This window comes from Ranitomeya imitator, chromosome 5 (assembly GCF_032444005.1).
Source record: "Ranitomeya imitator isolate aRanImi1 chromosome 5, aRanImi1.pri, whole genome shotgun sequence".
Classification (NCBI taxonomy): Eukaryota; Metazoa; Chordata; class Amphibia; order Anura; family Dendrobatidae; genus Ranitomeya; species Ranitomeya imitator.
This window is the reverse complement of record NC_091286.1, coordinates 357989237-358016172: the sequence shown is the minus strand read 5'-3', so window position 1 is coordinate 358016172 and position 26936 is coordinate 357989237. Positions and strand designations below refer to the sequence as shown.

General features: G+C 38.6%; 1 protein-coding gene across 3 annotated transcripts in view; it reads right to left on the bottom strand.

Moving 5' to 3' along the window:
* COL12A1 (collagen type XII alpha 1 chain) overlaps positions 1 to 26936 on the bottom strand; it is a 201178-nt gene that overhangs the window by 113154 nt on the left and 61088 nt on the right. For 2 of the 3 annotated variants that reach the window (XM_069726544.1, XM_069726543.1), the window contains exons 14-31: positions 25124 to 25393; positions 21107 to 21373; positions 20013 to 20205; positions 17993 to 18111; positions 15103 to 15252; positions 13765 to 13884; positions 13468 to 13632; positions 9414 to 9563; positions 8620 to 8759; positions 5803 to 5932; positions 4268 to 4413; positions 3631 to 3760; positions 3359 to 3498; positions 2912 to 3044; positions 1152 to 1294; positions 937 to 1069; positions 815 to 841; positions 335 to 477 (exon numbers count right to left, since the gene is read on the bottom strand). In XM_069726544.1, the coding sequence (XP_069582645.1) occupies positions 335 to 477; positions 815 to 841; positions 937 to 1069; positions 1152 to 1294; positions 2912 to 3044; positions 3359 to 3498; positions 3631 to 3760; positions 4268 to 4413; positions 5803 to 5932; positions 8620 to 8759; positions 9414 to 9563; positions 13468 to 13632; positions 13765 to 13884; positions 15103 to 15252; positions 17993 to 18111; positions 20013 to 20205; positions 21107 to 21373; positions 25124 to 25393 (2699 nt within the window). The remainder of the gene's footprint in view (positions 1 to 334; positions 478 to 814; positions 842 to 936; positions 1070 to 1151; positions 1295 to 2911; positions 3045 to 3358; positions 3499 to 3630; positions 3761 to 4267; positions 4414 to 5802; positions 5933 to 8619; positions 8760 to 9413; positions 9564 to 13467; positions 13633 to 13764; positions 13885 to 15102; positions 15253 to 17992; positions 18112 to 20012; positions 20206 to 21106; positions 21374 to 25123; positions 25394 to 26936) is intronic. The other variant, XM_069726545.1, reaches the window with a different exon arrangement.

The following is a 26936-nucleotide window of genomic DNA, read 5'->3' as shown; positions in this document are numbered from 1 at the left end:
CGCTATAAATCTCTACTAAGATTAGTACATGGTCCAAATAATCATCTAATCTTTACATAAATGCCTAGTTTTTATAATGCAAGAGTGTAGCTGGGTCCAATCTTGCCATTTACCCTGGGTTCTGGTTGTCTGATGAGGCAACAATAAACCACTCTGCATGGATCAGGGTGTTTAGATACATGGTAGATATAATACATTGAACCTTTTGTGAAACAAAGTCAACCAACAGCTCTGTATGATGTTATTGTAAGTCACCCACAAATCTCTTCCATTTGATAATGTGTAACTAACATGTAAGCTTTTCAGTCTGTGTGACATTGAATTATCAACTAACCGTTTGTTCAGCTCCATCTCCTACAGCAGGCTGGTAAAATATTCTATATCGTTGCACTTTGCCACTGGCCGGGTCCCATCTCACAGTCAAGCTACTGGAGGTTGCATTGAACACTTGCAGGTTACGAGGACCGTTTCTTGGAGCTAGTATGGGAAAATTTTGAAATGATTACATCGGTATTAGCATACATCACAATGCACATGTATGCCACTGTCCTAATGTTGTACATTAAAAGCTAAATCATCGTAAAAAGAAAAGTTTTGCAACTTTGTGATATATTTTGTTTTAGGCCTCTGAGGAGTTTCTGTTCACTGAAGAAAGCTAAGAAGGGAAGATTATTACAATAGTATATTAGAAAGTTGCGTAACCTCTTGTTAATGATTATAAATATTTATATAAAGCTGGAAAATGCTTTCAAGAATGTATTGTTTTAGAAGCAGATTCTAGTAAATATTTACTAGCTTTTATATATTTACTCACTTGGAGTTGTTACAGGAATCTTTGGTACTAAGAGAGCAGAGAAAAGGGGAAACATAATTAGAGTTATAATTTGCTACATCACAGAGATAAAGTGTTATCCAAAAAAGAGAAGGCTAATTTACATGTTTTCTCAACTCCTATAAGATCTTCACTTTCTGATTCATCAGGGTAAATAGCAGTCACTGAGACTTCGTATCGTGTATCGGAATCAAGCTCTTCAAATACCAAGCTGTTCTTTTCCCCTTCAAGAATGGTCTGTAATCACATCATTATATGCTTTAAACTGGCAAAGTAAAGTGAAAGCTTTTTTCAGGGTTTTAGGAGGCTGAGTGATTACCTCTTTCTTTCTTTCTAGCTGCCCAACTGGTGTCCAGCTTATTCTGTACAATGCCACATCAGGTGCACCATGGTCCCAGGTGCCCCTGAAACTGTTGGTGGTTATTTCTGAAAATCTGAGATTGAGCGGTGCTGGCACTGGAGCTGTTTATATTAAAATATATCAAACAATATATCAAATTGTTAATTTCCAATCAAAATTTTGCTTTCCAGAGAAAATAGTGTAATTTTCCTTATATAAGGCCCTATTAAACATTTTGTGAAGGTGTATTAGGCTGGATGTCTTCAGAAAATGGATGTTCATAGAGGCATTAGATCTCCTTAAAATTGCTCTATGCCTTGTGTTAAATACCTTCTAAACAAATTCTTGAGTTCCCCAATTCTACTGCTTTTTTCCTTTTGAGCTGTGTTGCATCATTACAGAAATATATGCAAATTGCCTCTTTTGAGAAAAAGAGGACTTAAACTCTATAGCGCCACCTGTTGGAAGTAGCGATCCTACAAGTCACAATCAACTCCTTAACGAGTGGTGCAATGTGACTTAGGATAAAAGCCAAATCAGTATCTCAATTCGCAGACACGGTGTTTCGGGCTGTTGGCCCTCACCAGTGTGAAGCATGAGAACTGATTTGGCTAGGTGAGAGGCTCTGGACTGGGGTCTAAGGGGTAATGTTTCTCCGACAAGCCAGCTGGTATGTCACTCTCCATAAGGAGAAACATTACTGCAGAGATATACACATTTATTGTTTCTGGAGAGCAGCATGTGAAATGTCTGCTTGCAGTCCAACTGGGCATTTCTTCAGAGTCTTTTCTGGAGGCACGTGCTTACAACTCTCCTGGCCATATGCTGCCAATGACATCCCAGTCGCATCTGAGACTGGTCGTCTTCCGACCTATGATTGGCAGAGTCTTGTAGGGACTGGTGAAAGTGTAAACCACCAGATAATACTCTGAAGAAATGCCTTGTTTGACTGCAAGCAACTACTGTGCTCGAAAGGTGTCAAATGTGAAATCTATGCAATGGAGTGACACAGAACAAAATAGAAAAAAAATCATATTCAGGGGAGCACAGGGTTTTTTACAAGGTATTTGACTTCTTTTTTTGAGCAGGTGACAGTTCCTATTCAAGGAAAACAGCTGAATAGAATCTTATTGGTAATGATCCGTCGGAAATAGAATAGGAAAATTAGTTCTCTCGTAGAATAAAAAAGCAACTGCTATCTAGGTGACAGAGCCACCACTAGCTACTGCTGGCTTGTGCAAGTTTTATTTTATATCAGAGGCTTGCAGCATAGCAGATTTGTAAGAAGAATATGTAGACTACTTGTTTTTAAAGAGCTAACTTGATGACAACATGGGGTTCGTTATAGAGCAGCTCAATCATGGCTCTCTAAAAACGTCATCACTGGTGTATTCACTGGGAATTGTGAGACATGGACAAGACAATTATCCCGTTTATATTCCTTAAAAACAGTTTAAACACATATGCAGTAGATACTATATTTGAATATATGCGGACATCTTGCAAATTTTTGTTTTTAATCTCGTCCAAGCAAGCTTTGCCAACTTAGAAAAGTGGACAGAGCTCAGCTGGGACAGAGAGTAGAGCCAAGCAAGCTTGACAATTTTATCATAATTGTAGCCAAAATGTTACGTAAATTGCGACAGAAATGTTCCTGATTGATGTCCATTTCTTGCAAACTCGCCCTGCAGTCCGAAGATTGATTATTAGATCAATTTAAGCAAGTGAGTTTTGCATACTTGTGGTCCCTTGTGTAAACCGAGCAGGAGATGATAATCCATCTTGCATTACGGCAGTGACACTGACATCATATTCAGTTTCTGAGAACAGGTCAGTTAAAGGTGTAGTAGTCCTTGATCCATCCACTTCAACCTAAAATGATAAAGAACCATAAATATATAGTTGATGGGGTCTACAGACACCATATCCATGCATCATTTTTGCAATGTTGTTTCATTGTTAATTAGGAAGCAGTATAAATAAAGGTGAATAGAAATTTTCATTCTCACAAAAGTTTTAAAAACTAGAAAAGTAATTCAAATATTTAAAAAATTCTTAAACCCTTTAGCAAATAATTTAAAAGCCTCTATGGACTTACAGACATAATAGTGGTTTCTCAATATGGAGAATAAAGTTTTTTTTCTGGGTAATGTTTCATAAACGAACAACAGATACGTATATATTACCTCTTTGAAATCCTCCTCTGTCTCAGCTTTGTATCTCACTATATATTTTCTGACATTTCCGGGTGCAGGATCCCATAAGACTTTCATTGAGCTGTGAGTGATGTCTTGAAGTCTTATATTCCCAGGGCCTTGAATTGGCACTGCAAAAAAAATTGTTACATTGAGTACCTTAATAAAGCTATCACTAACTGGATTACATTTCAATCCCACTCTAGTCATAACAACATTGACTTCACTTAGAGTAATCATGACCAATAACCATAAAGTCTTACATGTCACTTCCTGAGCTGTGAGTGGGTCACTGGTGAGATCATCAACAAGTGCGTAAACGGTCAATGTATACTCAGTGTTTGGGAATAATTCTTCCAACCGTATGTCAGTGACAGTTGGGCCAACACGCACCTGTAATTAGCAAAGAGATTATTTCAACCATTGGATGAATAACTAAAACATGAAAAAAGTGTATTATATAATTCACAAAATGCCCATTAATAACAAAGGAAATAACTAAGTGTTGAAGCAAACCACTGCTGGTGACAAAATCGGAAAACATTTTCACTATTGACCAAGTCTTTTACCTCACTTTCATATCTTGACTTGATTTAGATGATGAAAGATGTCATCATTATGGAGTAGAACAATAGGTAAAAAAAAAGAATAGTATAGGCATATCAATTTCAGAAAGTGTGAGGATATATCAAGAACAAATCTAAGTGTGTGTATAGTTTGTATCACACTGAGTGCACCGCCATGAGTTTCATTCAGGCCAATAAAATGTTCTCCAGATTCTAAATTTTACTCATGGACGCAAAGTACTGGCTCATGAAAGAAGGTTTCCTTAAGCACATTATCACATGCCACAAATGCTGATATTTTATTTGGATTGGCTAATGGAGCCGCATTCCTCACCTCTTTCTCTGTGGAAGGAACAGTAGCATTGACAGGCTCATATAACAACTGATATCCAGTAGCCCCTTGAGCAGCTTCCCATCTGACGCGCATTGTGGTTGTTCCAATGTCATAAATGTTAAGATTTCGAATGGTGGGGATGGGCACTGTGAAAACAATAGATTTGTTTTATTATAAAATGTATTTTTTGCCCTCCATTCTGCAGATACTGTTTGAAATAGTTAATGAAGGGGAAATAATCGTTTCACACTTTGCTTAATACGCATATAAAATTTGAGCAGCAATAAAATGTCAGTGCTTAATATCCATTGTACAAACAGAATGTATTATAGATCATTCTCATTTACAGTTGGATTTTTAAAGGGAACCTGTCACTCCCAAAATCGAAGACATAGATATCTCTGGAATAAGACACTGGATCACAGATATCATTTTATTCAGCTTCCTATGATCTACATGTCAATACAGACAGCTTAGGAGGGCCGATCCTACTGACAGATTCCGTTTAATGTTGTATATGAATTGTAATTTGCATCTGTATATAAAAGGTGAAACGATTTTCATATGTGAATCTACACTCATCTTATTTTTAAGTTTTAGGTGTAATTGTTCTGCACTATATTCTATATCTTTTATTTTAAATTTGTATATTTATACTTTTTTTTTTAAATTGACAGATTGATAATAAGAATCAGTGATGCACATAAAGTCCCAATCACTGCATAGCTAGGATTGTCAGCTGGTAAAAGGGCAGTGTTAGAAAGCCTGTAGCTGACAACCATGACATAATGTTTGTTTCTTCTTCCTTAGCAATCACTGTAATCTATTTTGACTTGTTGCAGTTGTCAGGTCAATGGCACGGGTCATTCTTGTGAACTGAATGTGGTTTTCATTTAGAGGGAACAGATGTTTCGGCATTTTTTGCTGTATGAATTTTTAATCACTTTAAACATTAGTAAATGAAGACCACCTGTAGTAAATTGACTTTAACCAATAATTCAAGTGATTAGTAGTAAAGAGATTACAAATTTTTATTTGGGCCATAAAATTACCCAAAGTGTGAAGGTAGTTCCTCTCTGCACTATTCATGCTATGCACGTGATCACATATTATTGCGAGGCTGGAAGTACATGATAATATATAAGTCTTAAAGGTGAATACAAATAGAACTAGTGAAAAATAGAATTTTTGACATTGATATCCTACAGGAAAGGTCTGCAAAATTTACCTTTTAAGGCTTCACTGAGATAGGCATAAACTGTAAGGCTACGTTCGCACGTTCAGTATTTGGTCAGTATTTTACATCAGTATTTGTAAGCCAAAACCAGGAGTGAAATAATCAGAGAGAAAGTATAATAGAAACACGTCACCACTTCTGTATTTTTCACAAACTTCTGGTTCTGGCTTACAAATACTGATTTAAAGTACTGACCGAGTGAACATGGCCTAATGGTTCTTATTCTGGATATAACACCTAGACACCCTCACCATCAGAAATATATGAAAAATCACATCAGAAAAATATGAAAACTTACAGGTAGTCTCCTGGCCAACCAATGGCTGACTGCTTTCTCCTTCAACCACTGAATATACTTTGACTTCATATTCAGTTTCTGGCTTCAGATCAATCAAAACTGTTGATCTTTCATTTCTGCTAACGGTAACCTACAGAAAGACACGAATAGAAGCTAATTACAGGCATAATGTTATAAACCTAACAGTTCCCAATAGTAAAAAACATCACTTATGGACTGCCTGACTGACGCCATTGTGAATAGAACTGGATTTATAAAATACCAATAAACAATATTTATATTACTGAGAATACTTGTGGTTACTACTTATATAATATTACTTATGCTGCAACACTATAACACTGCTGTGAGCTTTGTTCATCTAATATATAGCTAGTTTTATGTCTAAACCAACAACCATATAAAATAAAAAAATAAATAAAAACAATCACATTCTTAAACTGAAATGACATTTAGCTTATTTAGTACCAACACTGTACATCTACTGCCCTTAAAGTGTAGGTTCTCCTATATAGAAGGAATAGAGGGAATGATTAACTGCACCTTAGCATAGTCCAAATACCCAGTGCCTGTGTCCAATAGACTCTTCCAAAAATTAGTTGGGGAGATATGTTTTGTTCCCTGTGGAACGGCAAGTACAATAGAAGGAGGCAAGAAGTAAGATTACAAAAATCTTTCCAATATTCTGTCCTGTGCAAATACTTGCACTTTAACCCCTTAATGACCAGAGCTTTTTTTCAGTTTAGCATTTTCGTTTTTCGCTCCTCTCCTTCCCAGAGCCATAACTTTTTTATTTTTCTGTCTATATGGCCATGTGAGGGCTTATTTTTTGCAGGACGAGTTGTACTTTTGAAAAACACCATTAGTTTTACCATTTCATGTACTAGAAAATGGGAAAAAAATTCCAAGTGAGGTGAAATTGCAAAAAAAGTGCAATCCCACACTTTTTTGCTTGGCTTTTTTGCTCGGTTCACTAAATGGTAAAACTGACCTGCGAATTTAAAAAAAAAAATTGTGCAATTTTCTGAGACCCATAGCGTCTTCATTTTTCGTGATCTCGGATTGCATGAGGGCTTATATTTTGCATGCCAAGCTGACGTTTTTAATGATACCATTTTGCTGCAGATACGTTCTTTTGATCGCCCATTATTGCATTTTAATGCAATGTTGCAGCGAACAAGATAAAGAAATTCTGACATTTTTTATTTTTTTCTCGCTACGCCGTTTAGTGATCAGGTTAATTCTTTTTTTATTGATTGGGTGATTCTGAATGCAGCGATACCAAATATATGTAGATTTGAATTTTTTTTATTGTTTTATTTTGAATGGGGTGAAAGGGGGTGATTTGAACTTTTATATTTTTTTATTTTTTTCATATTTTTAAAAACATTTTTTTTACTTTTGCCATGTTTCAATAGCCTCCATGGGAGGCTAGAAGCTGGCATAGCACGATCGCCTCTGCTACATAGGGGTGGTGCTCACATCGCCCCTATGTAGCTGAATTACAGCATTGCACCGCACACTGTGGTCGGCATCTGGCATTAACAACCATAGAGATCTGCAGGAGACCTCTGGTTGTTATGCCCATGCACCCAATCACGTGACGTGGGTCAACAGTGCATGCATTTCCGGCAAGATGGCTGGAAGCACTTGTTAAATGCCACTGTCAGAGTTTGACAGCGGCATTTATCTAGTTAATAGGTGCGGGCGGATCGTGATTCCACCCATGCCTATTGCGGGCACATGTCAGCTGTTCAAAACAGCTGACATGTCCCAGCTTTGATGCGGGCTCACCGCTGGAGCCCGCATCAAAGCGGGGGTTCTGCCATCGGACGTACTATTCTGTCGGATGGCAGAAAGGGGTTAGGTCTGATAACCCTATTTACCTGCAGATATTATTAATCTGCATTATGAAAGTGCCCGGCCACAGTACTGAAAGTGCGGGACCCGGGAGAAAATGAACAGAGACTGCTTTCAGTCAAACAGGTGTGCCCAGAGAAATTACAGTCACCACTCACAGCCCCGAGAGTGGCAGCTATAACCATTGCCCGGCACTGACTGACAGCTGGCTCTGTACTGATGCACTACACAGCCAGCTGTCAGTCAGTGCTGGATCACACCTGAATGTTTAAAAAAAATTGTTTCCCAGGAGAAATAAATTTCATTTTCTACAGAACACCATACTTTTAGTACAGCAGCCGGGTGCCTTTATAGCGCCATCAACCTACATATTAACACTATATCTGCAGGATAATAGCATTATTGGACATGACAAGTTTCCATTAAAAGTAAGGCAATCCATACACATTAGATAACTATCAGACAAATGCTCATTTCTGCCAACAGAATTCTCTACCAACCTTCCTCACATAAGTACATTTGACTCGGGTGAGAATGCATGTTTTCTGTATGACAAGAGTGGAGAAAGCCACTGCCAAAGACCACTAAGAGCAAAAAGGTCAGGCATGTTGGTAACCTGTTGTGGCCTTCATACACTTTAGATGGTTGGTTGTTCCCATTGCAATCACCATCATTAATCTGTAAGGCAAGCTTAATGGTGTAGCTTCAGGTTACAACTTTGAATTGGCCGCAACTGTGCATAATCAGGTATTCAATTCTGCTAGTTTCAACAGAAAAAAGTCACAATTTGGCTCCTTCAGAAAACTGTGGTATTCTAGCCAACAGAGAGTAAGCAAAAGGGGATACGAGTAAGCTAAACAGAAGAGCTGAAAGTCTGTGTTGTAGTCACAGCACTAATTATTGCATATTTAAAACAGCACTTGTAAAAGAACATCATATTTTGGGGGGGCACCGTACCTCTTGGGGTCTGCCTCCAGCTACAGGATAGTACTCCACTCTAAATCTATCCACACTATGGGATGGTGGAACCCATGTTACTCTGAAAGATCGAGTGGTGGGCTCTGAGGTCACTAGGTTCGATGGTGGCTCCAGTGCATCTGCAACAGGGAAAGATGTATAACAAAATGTAAAAAATGAAATAAAAATGGATTCAGTGTTCTTCCTCTGAAAGATTTTGCCATACATTTCAAGGGTTGTGAAAACAGGGAGCGTCTATGAACATTCATGGCCTAGGGGTCAGAAATTGGGAATAATGAGTGTGAGAAACTTAAAGAAGAAAGTTACTGCTGTCAGGCACAGCTTTGGGTGTGTAGGATCAAAAGCATTTAACCATTTTTCTACTATGAATGCATATTGCATATATGAAAGGGATGTCTTGGGTTCATACTGGTGTGTTAAAGATATATCGTAAGAGTAACTGTTTGTTATCATTTTTATATGCTATTGTTCTTTTAATTCCAAGCAGATTAAAAGTCTGAGTCCTGATTGCTCCATCTATTTGCAATTAAAAGGACAACAACATATAAAAAATAATATCAAATGTTTGGTGACTTAACAACAACTATATGCAGTGTTTTGTCAAAGTGTATTTTCACATGGAGCTTTTTGACATGGTTTTTGATGTGGATTTTGGAATTTATTCACTTCTAAACCTACTTCAAAAATCTCCTTGTGAACTAATTCCTGTGACAAATTAAATTTGTAAAAATTCTGTAAAATGAACCCAGTATAACTGAAACTTTGTAAATTACCTCCTCCACCCTTAACGCTGTTACACAAATTTGTTGTGACAGGATCAACAATGTTGGTTAGCTGGCTGAAATCATTGACGTTGAAGACGTAGACCTCATCAGGATCAGTAGCTATTTCTTTCAGTTCATTTTCATCTGCATTTTTAATACCTAAAAAAATACATGAAATCAAAGCATTAGTAACTTTATGATGAATTCACTAAAATCTTATATATATTCTACTTGTCTGGCTGTCTCTTCACCCATTCTCTCCATCCTTCTATACCATATTTACCTTAGAAATCCACGGTGATGGTCATTTAGGAATTAAATATACTGATAAGATCCTGCAGTGAGGAGTAGCTTGTACCTGCTAGCTTTCCTGGCTCCTCTTTTGACTAGCTGGCCTGGTGTGACATAATATCGTTGTGGCGTAATGTACAAACTATGTTTTATAAGGCTGGCTAATCAAAGGAGGAGACAGGGATGCCAGAAAGTAGGAACCAGTTTACAATGCTCCTGCCCAATAGCCACTGATGTGGCCACTGGTCCAAGGTCCTGCAAATTGATTTTCTCATCTCTAGAAAATAAATTATGTTAGGGATCAAAGCACAATCTGTATTTAATATGGTTATAAAGTCAAACTTAGGAAGAGGTAAGTAGAAGCCAAAAATACAAATCCAGGTTAGTGGTCAATCAAGTCTGTTATGAAATGGTGTTTTCCATAAATTTTATTCAATTGTTTTATGCCAGGCGTACAGTAGTAGTAGGTTTCTTAACATCACATATATTTGCCAGTTATGTGGATTTTCAGTTTTTCTATGTGTTATCAATTCCAACAATACTTCAGCTCAGTGTTTTGTCAAAATGTATTAAAATACCTCTGTTACTGAATACATTTTGGCAGCTGCTATCATTCTTACTTAGGTCGTGTTATTAGTTCCAGAGTTGTGGCTCAAAGTATTAAAAATGAATGGATGTGCCAAAATTAAATCAAGGCAGCATAAAATGATGCAATTCCACAGTGAACTTAAGTCGTAAGTTTCTACAAGAAACTAAAAGAAATATCTGACTACTCTCTTCATTCCGGAAAAAAAAAACGTAATCTATAACCAAACTATGTGCATAGTTTCATATCATCTGGCTGGCAGAACACTGGCATGCTACCTAGATAGTAGGGTGAATAAGCCAGCCTTACAATCAGAATTTCAGGCTGGAGGAAATCTGGCCATTCAAAACATCACGCAATAAAAGTGAATACTTTGGATTCATGCTTTGCCAGTAATATGAATCTGTAGCCAATAGAATAATATATTCTGCTCTCCTCCATACATTATTGCCGCTGTAATATTTTTGTGATAATATGAAAGTTATTGGCTATTTTTACAGGAATCAGATTAAAAGCATATGTTATGTAAGAGATAGAGATGTGGCAAAGTTTGACTTCTATCATTGAATAGACTTATAGCAGAAATATTCTCACATTGTAATTCATAATTGTAACTCCCTGTAAGTGAAAAATATATTTTCCGTTAATATATATTTTATAGGGTTATTTTTTAAAATTTTGACATGGAATACATGGAATACACATCCAAATATACCTGCAATTTTTATGAACATGCATTAAAGACCATAAGACTCAGTGGAGCATATTTATTAATGCTCTGTAATTGTTAGACAGTCTAAACTTAAACTAAAGTGTTAAAATGCACAAGATTTTCCAATGTGGTACATGCTCATTTTTGGGCTGCATAGTGTTAGGTGCCAGGATTCTCACAATGGGTCCCAAGCCTTATCTTCCTCTGCTGTCTTCCATTCACTTCTGACCACAGTGGATGCTGCTCAGCAAAGACATCGGTCTCAGTGTCTTGTTCAGACTCAGTCTGTGAGCATGGTTACTGCTGCCTTCCCAGGTTCCACTTTGGTAATCAATAATAGACTGCAGCGAGCAATCACTCCTGAGACTAAGTCCTGGTTTCGCACTACTGAGCATTCTCGTGGGACGACTTCTCGTTGGTGATCGTCCATCACATGCTCAGGTCCTGGTCCGGCTCCGGATTGGCCAGTGAGCAAGGTCCTGTCAGATTGACAGAAACTATAAAAGGATCTTTGGACACCCATCGGTGCACTAAGATCATTTATGTTTGGTGTGTGTGAGGAACCTAACGGTAGTGTGGACTCGGCTGTATGTGCTGACAGGCTCAGTGCTTTTAGAATTCCGGCTTCTCCAGAGAGGAGATTGTGTGGTTGAATTCAGGGCAGGCACTAGTGCCTTTAGAATTCTAGCCCCTCCAAAGAGGAGTTCTGTGAGTACTTGGAGCCTACTACCGGTTCCCTTGCCCCAGTGGGGCTTGTGTACTCCTGTGAAGTTAACAGGGTACGTGTTTAGCGCCATATTTCTATGCGGCTGTGTGCCAATAAACAGTGCCATATAAGATTTTCTTTTCTGTCGCTGTGTGCGATTGGCACAGCCACATGCTTCTCCACTGAGTGACTCAGTGCGAGTCAATGTTGCTCACTGCTAGCATTCGCTATTATCTCTGGGTGGCGAACGCACTTTATTTGTATATTTATTTAGTGCATTCTGCCAACCCTAACACATAGTCTAAGGGCCAGATTCATCAATAGACTGGTTTTGTTCATGCCAAACTTGATGATGGGGTGTGCTGGAGTCAGACGCTCCTGATTCATTAAGATGTGCATGCCTCTTAAAGGGAATCTATCACCCCTTTTTTTTCGATTTGAGCTAAAAATATGGTTCAATTGTGCATGAGCTCTGCATTACAGCAGTACCTTTCATATCCCTCGATTCCCCACCTTTGCTGAGAAAATACCTTTGAAATCTCTCCATTTTCCTATGTAAATTCCCCCGGTCCGGTCAGATGGGTGGGGCCTATTCGCCATCTCTCCCCACCTCCTGCCTTGCTCTACGCATTAATTTTTCTTCTTTCCTGCATTGGTGTTGTTTTCCTGTGCCTGCACATTGAAGTGGCCTCTTGTGCGTACGCAGTATGTTTTGTCCAACAGAGGGCAAAGCATAAAAATCATTATTGCGCATGCGCCATTTTACATTACGTTCTGTGCCCCGGAAGTCTTGTCATGCAAGGGGGCATAGAACGTAATAAAAAATGCAGGCGCATACGCAATAGTGATTTTATGCTTTGACCACAGTTGGGCAAAGCATACTGTGCAGGCGCTGGAAGCCAATTCAATGTGCGCGCTCAGAAACTGTACGGGATCTGTGCTATTCACAGATCTCGTTACGTCGAGAACGCCGAGGAGTGGGGGGAGAGACAGCGAATAGTCCTGCGCATCAGACCGGACCGGGGTAATTTGCATAGGAAAACGGAGAGATTACAAAGGTATTTTCTCAGCAAAGGTGGGGAATCGGGGGATATGAAAGGTACTGCTAATGCAGAGCTCAGGCACAATTGAACCATATTTTTATCTCCAATCAAAAAAAGGGGTGACAGGTTCCCTTTAATGAATCAGGAGCATCTTAACAGAGATGGGTGCCACACCATAAATCTTACTCCTATTAGAGACTGCAGTAAGATATGTGGTGTAAAGTTCATCATGAATTTGATGAGAAGTGGTTTCCACACCACTATCCTGCCCTAGCTCCGTTCACTTTGGGAACGCCAAAAGTTTAAAAACTTAGTACAACCCCATGCTGCCCCAAATGTTACAATTTTTCAAAGCTTTGTAAGCAAGAATAGTGGTGTACAAACTTTGGTGAATCAGGACACCCATTTAAACTAGGTATTAGTAGGCTTGCTTTGTGTCAGAAATTTGGGCCAAACCAAGTGTCGCGCCTTAGATTACATCTCTTTTTCGATGTGCTACTCCCCTTTAATCAAGACCACATCCAACATATTAAATATGGTAGACGTTATAAAAGACAAGCTAATAACTTAATAAATCTGCCTCACTGTCTAAATCCTTAGGCCCCTAGAAGTTTCAAAGTTGTATAAAATGCATAACCAAAGACCAATGAGTGTATGAATTTCTGTAAATGAAGACCTGTTTTAGCCATTTAATAAAAAGTATTGGTCCTTAGAATGAATCTTACCAATGGCGTACAGTTCTATTCCCTCGTCCCTCAGCTTTTTGGATGGCCCAACGATGTCATCCTGAGACTTTCCATCAGTGATAAGTACACCAATTTTGCGTGAATTCGGTCTCAAGCCAACTGATGCTTTGAAGTTGTTTTGCAAGATGAAATTCAATGCCATACCTAATTAAACATGTTGATGAAAATTATAATATTGCTGAAATGTTATATCTAGAATATTTTTACAGAATATTTATTTGTATGCAGGTAGTAAATGACTTTCTTAATATGGAATTAAGCAATAATATTACTTACCGGTCAGAGTGTTACCCCCTTTGTAAGGCAAATTTGCAACAGCATCCATTAGAGACTTCTTTGTTGCATGAGTTTTTAGTTGCCACTCAGTTCTGGGATCCCCACTGTACTGAGCAAGAGCTGAAGTGAAAAGAAAAGTGACGTAAAGTATAAGGCTGGCTACATGCTTAAGGTCAGTATAATAGAAGTCATTATACAGTACGTTCCTACCTGCATCCATTGTGGCTATCCATCACATAAATCCCAAAATATGTCTGAATATGAATAATCAATAACTTAGTTTTAAAAAGTTATAAGTTGTCCAATTAAAACAAGTTATTACAACTTATTCATAGGATGAGTGACAATAACTTATTGGTGGTGGTCTGATCACTGGGACGGGCACTGATGGACAGAACAAGGAACTTTTACCCCTGTTATATTGGAGAGGCAGTTTGTCCGTAAACTGCTCCATTCATTTTCTATAAGGCAAATAAACATAACACTTGGTTTTTCCAGCAGCCTGATAGAGAATGAATGCAGTGGTAGGTTAGATGGCTATTTTGTAATGGGGAGAAAAGTGCCCTGTCACGGATGAAATTCCCTGTTTTGCCAATTGGTGCAGATCCTAGTAAGTTGTCACTTGAAAACCACTTTAAGGCTCTGTTCACTATGGTGTTATAGCTTCTTTTTGATAGGACCCATTATTGTTCCAGTATGATCTGCTTACTAACAGATTGACTTGGCCACATATTTAGATGCATTGCCTCTGAAGTGTAGACACTTTAGTGCCTCCATCCCATTCCTGGTCCACCCGGGCTGCCTGGACGCGGTGCATGTCCCACAGGCCTCCTAGCACGCACTCTTAATTTTGTGTCAGCCAATGGCTGAGTGTCTCGTACTACTTCTGGCATCTCTGCCCTTAGGGAAATGCCTGAGCAACAAGTGTTTCCTGTTGCTAGTTTTCAGATTGCCCGTGCCTGTGTGTTTGCCCTACTTGCATCTTGCTAACACTGTTTGTTTCCTCAGTTTTGTCCTCCATGCCTCCACACTACCTGGAACTTCGCATGCTACCCGCTTGTGTCGCTTGTCTCCTGCCCGGTTTTTCGCTACTTGTTGGACCTGCGTGCCCACAAGTCCGGCCGAGTCAGCTATAATGTACCCAGGGTCTAACTGGAGGTAGCACCTTGCATCTCCTGGGCTTTCCATTCTGGCCCTGTTTGAGAGGCATAACTACGGGAGTCCGGGGCTTCATATATACAGTATATAGGTAAATATATATATATATATATGTCTAATCTTGGAATATACCATTTTTTCAACATCACTAATCAAGGAACTATTGTTCATATGGCTTACCAATCTGCACTCTGTCTGGGCCGATCTCAAAGACTTCAACCAGTCGAGAAATGAAAGACCTGACAGTTCTAAAATTGGGCCGACCAATACTCCAAGAGCCATCTACTAGCAAGACGACATCTGCAGCGGCATTTGTTTTGCACTCCAGGCCTGTTACAGTAATTCAGACAAAGACAGTATGTAAATAAGATAACATTTATGGGTCTCATCAGTATATACAGGGCAGGGCAAAAAAATACTACATTCATTGTTATGAAGAAATTCCTATGTATAACAAAAGTAAGAAGAGCAGGTAAAAGTATATGAACATTCCAAGAAAAGGAGGAAAAGAAACAAGAAAATAGGATAGGAGGTGCCACAGTTATCACATAGACATCGATCACACAGATGTAGGAGAATGCATTGGCATCTGATCACATACAACGTCTACAGGTATAAAGCAATATACTAGGAATGCTTTGTTCTTCGTGAACAGTGTTCCTGAGGCATCTTGGGCAGGGAGTTTAGAAGCCATTCATTTAGAATATTCCATATACAATAACTTGAAACACAATGTGATTTCATATATACTTCAGGAATATGGTCCAGACAGTATAAAATAAGGTTTTAAAATCAGTTTCCTTCTGTATGAAAAAAAAACCTAAATTTTATCAACAGAACAGAAATAAGTTACAAGGGTTAATAAGGTATAAAGACTAATGTACACAGTTCTGCTCCGTCACTGGAAACAATGAGACATACAATGCACATTTTGTGGAGTTATGCTGCAGTTCTGCTTCAGTTACGGGTTGTAGAGATATGTGAAAAGGAATGTTACAGTGCTAATGAGATACAGTATAGTATTAATAAACAGCATTAGTTGTTGAAATCACTAGGGCCGAAGCCTCACATAGTGCACATTCTGTTCAGATCATTCCTAGACTGTGTTTCCTGAAGTTGAGGCCTTCTAAATATGAAAGGTGCCCCAAAAATAATAACGAATATGGGAACTACATTTACAATAGTGAAAAGAGTTCTGACTTTAAACTTTAATTCTAAAATATGTACAAGCAAATGCCCTGACTGTTGGAATTTTGCCAAAATTAGATTAATTTGTCTGGCTACCCAAATTAAAGCTACCGTACATTCCATTTGATTTGATTCTGCTGATAGCTATATGGTTAGCGACACGTCAGAAACTTATATATGATCATGATAAATTGGGAACATGCAGTGTGGAGACCTCTGGCCATCGGTAGGTTTAGTAATCATCATAAACAACTAACTGCAACCAGGAACGGTTCTGTGCACAGTAGAGTCAAGTTATGGTTACAGTCATAAACACTAATGTTACAGGAAGAATCAGAATTTGAATATCTCCCAAAAACTCCTGTTGCTATAAAAATACCAGTACCCATATGAGTTCCGCGCATGTGGCCTGGGACATAAAATGCAATTTTGGGCAATATAAAAAAAAACGCTTTTAGTAGATTTTTACCCATTAAACCACCAGTGTGGAATAGCCTTCTAAATATGTCACTATGAAGGTATCCATATATGCATTGTGTATAAATAGAAAACATACAACACAGCGTAAGCTGCAAGCAAACTACCCAGGAGGAGTCATGTGGGAGGAGTTATTCAGTCCTGGCGTGAATAAGATGCCACAGTCTGGGAAACATTATTACAACCCCGCTTTGATAGCATCCACTGCTTGCACAGTGAAGAAAGCTGAACTGTCCTGTGCTGATGCTACTAGAGCTGGTTTTCCCTCATGACTGATCAGAAGGTCCAGCCCCGTGACACTTCTCAGGTGATTTTTATAAAGAGTGCCCTGTAGACAATTTTAACAAGGGCAAAGTTAGAAAGCTATTCTCGAAAAGTATAACAAGCTAGCGGTTGAATATCTATTGCCAGGTTCCCATTAGCAACTTAAAGGGACACCTGAATTTGGCGGGACCGGTTTTCGGTCATATGGGTGGAGTTTTCGGGTGTTTGATTCACCCTTTCCTTACCCGAAATATTGGATTGAAGTTCATTCTCTGTTTTCCGTAGTGCACGCCTGCGCAAGGCAATCTTGCCTTGCGCACGCGCAGTATGCTTTGCCCAACTGTGGGCAAAGCCGAAAAGCATTAGTGCGCATGCGCCGGCGCACTATGTCCCGGAACACAGCGAAATAGTTCCGGGTAAGGAAAGGGTGAATCAAACACCCGAAAACTCCGCCCATATGACCGAAAACCGGTCCCGCCAAATTCAGGTGACAGGTTCCCTTTAAGGACTCACACACTTTGGGCCTTTCGGACAGTATTCATTTTTTTTACATTCAAGGAGCCACGCTATTTTTTTTCTTCAACTTATCAACTTTATTCTTTACTTTTTTTCGGGGTGAGGTGTATTTGCCAGTGGAACCATTTTGGGCTACAAATATTACTTAACTTTTTAAACTCTTTATGGAAAGAATTATAAAACAAATTCTTATGATTGTACGTATAGGTAATATACCATACTACATGTGTAGACCAGTGCATCTGATGACTGGCGAGTATGGCAGACCTGGAGACCATTGTCAGGCCTCTGGTTGAACCAATCGTCCCTGCTGCGACCGTGCTGCGGGGTGCTGATGGGCTGACAGAGGGAGCACTCTTCCGCTATCAAATTACTCATGCACCGCTGTCACTATTCGCATTAGTCCATTGAGCTGTAACCTAGCATCCTACTCTTTTTTGTAGTTCATCTGAACTTTTAACAAACATTTTGCATAACTATAAGTTTTCCAACATGTAATTAACTCTAGGCAGCCCTGTTGAATGCGTAGGCAGAAAAATAATGTTTCAACTACTGAGTAAGAAAGAAATCCTATTTTTCGGTCATTCATCCCATTTCTGTGCTCTCTCATCTGAGAGAAAATTACCAGAATCAACAGCGACATCGGGTGCATCTGACTGAGTTGTCATTTCTTCTCCAATCAAGGGGGAACTCTCTCCTTTATCAAACATTCCAAAAACATTTACTTTGTAGGATGTTGAAGCCCTACAGAAACAAACATTAATATTAAATAAGATAGCAATTCCATTCCTTCCATAATATGCCTTGACGCCAGATCATATAATACTTGTGCCCGATTCATGATCATGAGATTAAAATCTATTCTGATTTCAATCCAGATTAAATGTTCCCTCGTGTTTGACACTACAACATTTATAAAAAGGCAGAAAATATTTTTATAAAATTTATTTACTGCTCAGGGGACATGTGGGGTAAAATATGCTGGGCATTTTAAACCAGAAAACTGGCATTTTGTGCAAAGTATAATTGTGCTTATTGCTGTTTATTCATTGACCCTGTATTTTTGTATTTCTAATTCTGGTGACCAACAATGTGCTAAATGTATTATTGCCTCTTGAAGTGAATCTGTCAATAGGTTTTTACTATGTAATCTGAGGGAAGCATGAGGTAGGGGTTAAAACACTGAATCATACAATGTGTCACTTATCAAGCTGTGTGCTGCTGTTCATTTACACTGTAGGTTTTATCACCATGACATTATCATTGCTGTGACTAGCTGGCACACACTTGCAAGTCCAATTCCGCCCCCTCCTATGATAAGTAACTCATTGTCAATAGACAGTGTACATACAAAGCCTGGTGTGGGCGGGGTTAGCTTTCTCAGCTCTGCTGCACCGTGCATCTAAAACCTCTGATGGTTTCAGAACTGCTACACCCAGTAAACTAAGTGACACATCATTGGATTCAGGGTCTCTTTCTCTATATCATGGTGCTCTCACATGAGATAGCAAATACCTGCTTAAAGATTCCCTTTAATTAATTTTGGTCATCACACCCAAAAGTTGTGCATTTTTACCCAGTTCTAGTTTAGTACTACAACAGGTGAATGTTATAGAGAACCTGCCATCACCACTTGAAGTTTTCTGATAATTAGATTTCGGTGCGCAGGGTCTTCTCCTCTCGGTCTGTGAATGAGCTGCCGCCTCTGCTTAATATCTCAGCGGTAACCCGTCATTCAAAGATCGGAGGCAGGCGGAGGGGTCAGGGCATCACAGACAGGGAGGGGAAGACACAAGACACAGTCCGGCCCCTGTACTCTGAAATCTAATTAGCAGAACATTTCATACGGTGATTAAAGAAGAACCACAAAGCGGATTTCTTCACCAGAGGTATCAGCATAATCTGTTATACAGCGCCATCATAGCACTGTTATTACATTACAAAATGGAGCTCACAGTTCTCTTTAATCTTCACCACTCACATATTTTATTTAAAACTTGCTACTTTATTGTTATCTGATATCAGATTATGCTTCACCTGTACAAACACATATTTAACGGAGCACAGTAAGAAGAGGGAGGGTCCTCTCTGAGTAACTGACTCGCATGAAGGGTGGGCAGAGTAACAATGAGGACCATTTATCAGTTTATTCCTACTCCAAAAAGTGAGGCAGGAGTCCACAAAGGAACTGTGTCTATTTTGGTCGAGGTTGGTTAAGGGAATCTGCCATCACATTTTTTTGCTACCCCATCTGAGAGCAGTATAATGTAGTGACAGAGAACCTGATTCCAGCGATGTGTTACTTACTGGGCTGCTTCAGATCTACCAGTTTTCTCAATGCTGAGCCTAGTATAGCCCCACAGAAAGCTAACAATCAGTGGTGGGGGCAGAAATATACAGAGTTCATGAATGTGGAAGATTGCATGACAGCACATTTATGTGTCCTCCAATGGTAATCTCCTGCTAATAAATCAGTGATTTTATCGAAACTACACTGCGTAGCCCAGTAAGTGACACATCACTGGAATCCGGGTCTCTGTCTCTACATTATGCTGCTCTCAGGTAGGTAGAAAAAAAAGGTGACAAATTTCCTTTGAAGGGGTCAAAGTACCTTCATTATTGGACATGAGGCTTTATTCACCCACCTGAGTTCTTCCAAAACGACTGTATTATCATAAGGACCAACTATCATTTCTCCCAATTGCTCCTCATCACCTAACGGATGGAAAGTGATTTTATATCCTTTCACTTCACCAGGAGCAGGTTCCCACGTCACTCTGAATGTTGACATAGTTGGATCTGATGTTTTTAAGTTTCTTGGTGGTTTAAAAGGGGAAGCTAAAAATATAGTAAAAAAAAACAGACTATTAACACAACAAATCCAAACAAATCTTTACATTGTAGAAACTACAGACATTTTAGAAAGGTATTTTTTAGAACCACTCCTCAGCTTCTCAGTACCCATAAAAATATCAAGTTTTATCAATTTATGCTTTGAGTTAACATCTCCATCTTGTTAGGGCAATTTGGTGCCTGTAGCTGAGACAGAATGATCTAATCTATCTTAACCATGACGGGTTGAATGATAGACATAGAGCAAGAAAGTTGATGGTCCACTACCTGCTGTTGCCTAAAGGTAACGTTTAAAAAAAACAAGGTCAACAGTTGAGACCGGTCGTTTTTTTGACATACAGGACTGAGTTCTGCCAAATGTACATTGGCTGGGAAGGTATAGAGCAGCTATGTTCACATGTACTGTTGGAAGCCTAACAAAATATTCCATTGCAGAATTGGCCATTTATGTTACATAGGGAAAAATGATCTTTCCTGGCAACCATTTCACTGGCAATGAAAATGTCTATGTTAAAAAAGCAAATTTTATATATCATTGTATATAGTTACTTTCTACAGACACCATTTCCATTCTGAAATGTAACAAACTTTCCATCACTGTTTCCATGGATTGTAAATTTTATTAACCAAGGGAGTTAATATTAAAATGTGTCTCAGACAGCTTTTACCATTATCCCCTAGGTTTTGAATAACCCACTATTTGCTATTTCTTGATGTCACTTTCTTTTTTTATCTTACAGTATTTATTGACATTTTTGCGACAAATGTGTTCAACATGGCAAAGGTGGTTCATGAATTTGGCACAAAATAAAAACTGCTCTAACCAGTTTTCTTGGTTTTCAATGTCTTCGAAAGTTCAGAGAATAAAGTTGCTTTTTTACCATACCTGTGGTTCCTTCTCCTTGCCTTGCCTTTCCATCCCCTGATCTGTATACTGGGACAACTGTGATATCATAGGTGGTCTTAGGCTGAAGCCTCTTTAACACAGTGGAGGTGACTGCAGGTGGGACTTTAGCGCTCACTTGTCTGCCACCTGCTCGTGGGCGATAGATAACGCGGTAATTCACCACATTCCCTGGAGCGGGTTGCCACGTTACTTTCATTGTATTTTCTGTTTCATCAGTGACTCGAAGCTTCTTGGCATCTGGTGATACTGTTTATAGCAAATAACATCCAGTGTTAGCACATCAAATGGATTCATCTATGTAAAGTGAAATTCTTTGTTACTTTCAGAAGTATAATCAAATGCACACGTGGCCTCTTTACATAATTGTAAATGAGCATTCTTAGGAATGCTCGTTTCTTGAATAGCTGCCTATTTAAATAGGCGTGCAATCAACTGACGAATGAGCAAATCAATTGTTCGCTGGGTGAGATGAGCTTGCTGACAGGAACATGAAGTTCTATGTGCATAGAATGATCATATTAACAAACATTTTGTGTGCATAGAAGTGCAATAACCTCTCTACGTTGGTGAATAAGTGTAATGAAGAAAGGTAAACCCAGCGCAACTGAAATACTGTAACTAGGAGTGAGCACAATACAACCCAAGCCAATGTCTGACAGCTAAACTGAGCCACGACAATATACCTGTACATAAGTTGCCACCATAACTATACACATACATACACATACATAGTTCAGGGAATAGATAACAGTTTGTTACATTTCTAGACTTTGCAAACTTACACTAGACAATCTTAAAATGTGCCAAATTTACCAAAATGGTTCATGTTATGTGGTTTTAATTTTATGAATTGTCTAGTGTGAGCTATTGCTTGGCTTTCTTTATGCCAGAAATATGCACCACCATTTTGGTGCATTATCTAGCACATTATGCTGCAGGTTTGGCCATGCCCCTTTCTGATAAACAACACGTTTTTAGGTAAGATCACATCCCGTAGTCATAAAAGTTGCATAAAATAAATCATTTAGATTGTTGTACCTCGCTTACTGCACACGACTATGGGAAAACAAAAATGAAACCAAACCACGAGAATCTGTCTGTGCCTAGTAGTAATCTTTAGCAGTGACTAATAGATGGGTGTTAATTCCATAATCTCTGTCATCCATGGCATTATACTCACTCTAGACCACCCAAAGTATATAAAATGTAAGGTCAAGAATTTTGTAATATTCATTCATACTATACTAAATAAAATTTGCTGAAATATCAAATCCGTAATCTATTGTTAGTGTAAAAAATGAATTGCATATGGCTATGGAAGCCAATGTTATCCACTCATTACCCGCAAGGTTATAAGCATGTGGGCCACTACCAGGGAAGCAGGTATAGGAGCACATTCTGGGCTCACCAACTAAGGACATCTTAAGCCAAAAGGGAGGTACATTTCGTGATGATTAAAAAAGGACTTTCAAGTCATTAAGAAGTCAAGAAAAAGAGAAAATTACACAATCAACATGATGACTAAGATATTATAAGGTTGAATTTGCTTTCCTTAGAAGGTATGAGTAACTATAGGGATTACAAAGGTTAAAGTCACACCTCGACCCTGGAGACTAAGAGAACCCAAATGGTCCCATATCAGGAGACTGTTACCATAGATAATCCATGCTGGTCAACCTGTTACAGATTTAGCTTTGGGGAAGAGTGGGACCTATTTCTAAGTTATACTATTAGGTCCTATACATGGACGGTCATACCAATGGGACCACCGCACAGGGTCTTATAGGTACGGGCCCAAATACTGTTCTTACACATGGGCCTTGTCTGTCTGCCTGTGTCCACCAGTGGCGCTATGGTCACAAGCTTTACTTCTGACTGCAAAGTAAAAAAACATTTCTTAAAGGAAACTTAGTGATTATGACTGTGATAAATATATGTATGCTGCCTTCATTATATCTATTGATTTCATTAATAATGTGGGAATCAATCATAAACAAGTTGTTTTTTTCCACCAGCAAATAAATATGATAAATAACAAGGATTCAGTAAATCATCCACATGTTTCCCATATGTCTTTAAAATTGGAAATAATAACACTTGGGAAATCTGTCAACAGATGTCTCTGAGGGAATTTCCTGAAATTCTTGACATTTTATACATACAAAATAGGCCTATCTGGATATAAGTGTAGAAGTGTAACACACGCAAGATTAAACGTGATGCCTAAGGTGATGCAAGTCAACAGCTGCACAAGTCCCGTCATAAAGTCTTGATGATATGGAAAATGTGTCACAGCTTAAATATGGTCATGGTCCATAAGTAAGTAAGTATGTATGGAAATATGGAAGTATGGAAGTCCTATTAAATGAATGTGGATTCTCTAGAGACTAACACTACAGTTAATGTGTTTTCCCAGAATTCTTCATTAATGCTGCCACTTAGGATAGCAAAGCCATCAAACTTACTAAACAATTGCATAGTACTTAATGCAGACAAAGTCGCAGTAGACATACAGTATACACAGGCAGTACAAAAAAAGTTGACAAATATTCTTGCTTGTTTTAATTTTTAACCATGCTGGGCTAAGTTGAAAGAGAGTCTGTCAGTAGGATAAACCCTCCTCAGCCATCTAAGTGGCCATGTAGGACATAAAAGAATGATAACTTGACAACTGCAATCTGATGTCTTTTTCCAGAGAATTTTTTTAATCTGTAAATTAATTTTCAAGATCTATAGGCCGGACATAGATCTCCCTAACAATATGCCTCCAGGCTTTATTTTAAATGAATGGTGGCATTACCAGTGTGAGACATGTAGATCAAGAGAGCAAACTATCAGTTATTACATGCCTCAACTTTCATTAAACAATATCAAAGTATAATTTATTCAACTTATAATGACCTAAATGCTCATATAAATGGTTTAGGAGGGTTGATTCTACTGACAGATTGACTTTAAGAAAAGGGATGAACAAACATCTTAATTTTGTAATGTGTCTCATAGTAAATGAGTCCTGATCTTTATAACCAGCTCACTTTCTATAACGTTTATGCTCACAAAATCAAAACACACACTTTACATCAGAAAATGACTATTGATATATGACTATTGAGATATGCCATGTTAAGATGTGGAGAACACTAATCAATTAAATTTAAGCCTAAAGATAATTTTTGTAGAAGAACATTACATATACAAGGACATATTTACTATCCATATGATCCTCAGAGAAGTCAATTAAGCTCATTAGTATCCCTTATGGGTGTGGCAAAAGAATAGTCATTTAGATTGGCGTTTCATATGCCAGTCTTAATGATGGGTGTGCAGGAGTAAGATGAGACGGATTGTCTAAAAGACTGCACTGCATATTAAAACCAGCTAAATATATGATTTAGAGATATGACTTCGACCCTAATGTTATCTCTCAGAGATATGATTTGGGCCCTTTATCAATATTTCATATTGTTATGGTCTCCCTTGTGCCTCTATTGCACAATAATATCTGGAATAGACTTAGGCTGGGTTCACACTGCGTTAGTGTGACCCATTTAATGGACTACGTTACACCGCGGCATAACGCGGTGTAACGTAGTCTGTTAATGCCGCCATTACATTCAATGGCGGACGCATCACTAGCACACGCCCACAATGGGCATTCGCTAGCGATGTGCCGTCATTGAGTGATGGATCCGAGACGCGAGCTGCAGCATTTCCAGGGCCGTCACTGCTAGCGCACTGCTAGCGTAGATGGAGCTAGCAGATGCTCCATCTGCGCTAGCGCTGTGCAAACGTCGGCACTTGGATTAGAGCAGTCCGTTTAACGGATGTGTTGAACGGACTGCACTAACCCAGTGTGAACTTAGCCTAATGCAGGGAACCTAGGAACCACATATGAAGCCTCATCAACTGGTTGGAGAATGTGGCTTTACATAATAGTTGAGAAGTTGTGTAATAAACATGAAAAGATCTGTATCAGGTTTTTATATTGAGTTTTACCTTCTGTAGTAGCTTCTCCTTCGAGGGGAGGTCCTTCACCACTTTTATAATTTGCAAAAACTGAGATTTGGTACTTTGTCTCTGGTGTGAGGTTATCCAACATTGTGTTTATTACATCACCAGGCACGTTCTTCTCTCCTGACTCATCATCAAACAGTGACTTCCATGAAACTCTATAACCTCGAACCATTCCAGGAGCTGCTGTCCACGAGGCTCCGATTGTAGTGTCTGTAATGTCCTTAGTCACTAAATTACGAGGTGACCCACGCTCTACAAAAAAAAATTATATACATTTATATAACGTTATGTAAAGAATGTCTGTACTCTAATAACAACTTTACAAAAGTCAACTTCTTAAAAGTCACTTTAGTTGGGTGATGGAGCTATAATCACAACCTGCCATGTAGCTCATCTGGTCATAAAATCTAATTGCATTCCAAGGAAGAATAAAGCAATATCCTTTGTCAAACTGAGATAATCCCTTAGCCCAAATATGCCCATAAACCTCTCTGCTGTAACAGAAACACACTTTACATTAGTGTCCCATAAAACTGAGTACATGTGGCTGCCCGTGCTTTAAGAAATAGAATTATATACATGTCTATCCTAAGTAAGTCTTTAAAAAGTATCTTATACTTGCATCTAAAGATTCCTGCCTTGACATATACAAGTCTCTTGAACTTGACATGCCGTTGCATCATCTTACATGGCAAGACTTCAACAAATCTATTGTAATCATCTAAGAGCTTGTAAGCTCACTGACATAAACATTAGGTTTAATTCACCAATGCAACCAAGAACGCCATAAATAATGGTAATTGCTTTCAGTTACAGGGTGGACTTTAGCAACACATGGCTATCTGACCTCACAAGGAGCTACGAGGAAATGTCTTTTGCAATAACGATACAATCCTCTGTGATTTCTGTGATCCAAAGAAACACAGGAGTATTAAGCATTTGGCCACGAAGTATATTTTGATACATTATGCTTATGAGTCTTCCTCATCTATTAAGTTAATTTATAATAAATGGTTTAGACATTTGTGCAAAATAATGAGACATGCAGAACTCAGACAAAATAATACCTAAAGATTTTTGATGACATATACGTACAAAAAAAAAATCTAAAAGCTTCACATTAGCTTATCTTCCAGACTAAAAAAAAAAGGATTGGACATAATAAACTTGTTTTTTTCCAACATTTACCAACAGGCTACAAATGGGAGGTCTTTATACACATTAGACTGCCAAGATTAATCTGGGCATAGGTTGCTTTAGTCAACAGTACCTTCAGACAGCAAGTTTAATTAGCTGTGAGTAGGAAGATTCTTGACTTTAGAGACATTTTCTATAAATCAGTTATAAAAGAGGGTTTTAGATTCGAATAAATGGCTGGTGGTAATTAATGGGCAGACTTGTTCTATATTGACTTGTTTCTGTAACTCTCATTGACTTCAAATGACAGATAGCCAAATCTATGGCACTTATGAAGACCAAATAAAGAGCCAACTGAAATCATTGGGTGTCCATGCTCCAATATTTAAAGCTATGTAAATAAATGAGTCAGCTATTTATTACATGCAAGGGTCTTCTTGGGTGTTTGAGGGAGTGTCTGCTCTAGATTCATATTATTACACGAGCGCAAATGGAATACTATGGTGAAAATATAACTATACACAGAATAGTTTTATCATAATTATTAATAGTAGATACTGTGCAGACACTTTATAGATATTGCTGATACGCCATGTGTGCGTGTACTGTATTGATTCTCCACGCTCGTTCAGCACAACACCTCTAATCTGGCTTAGAA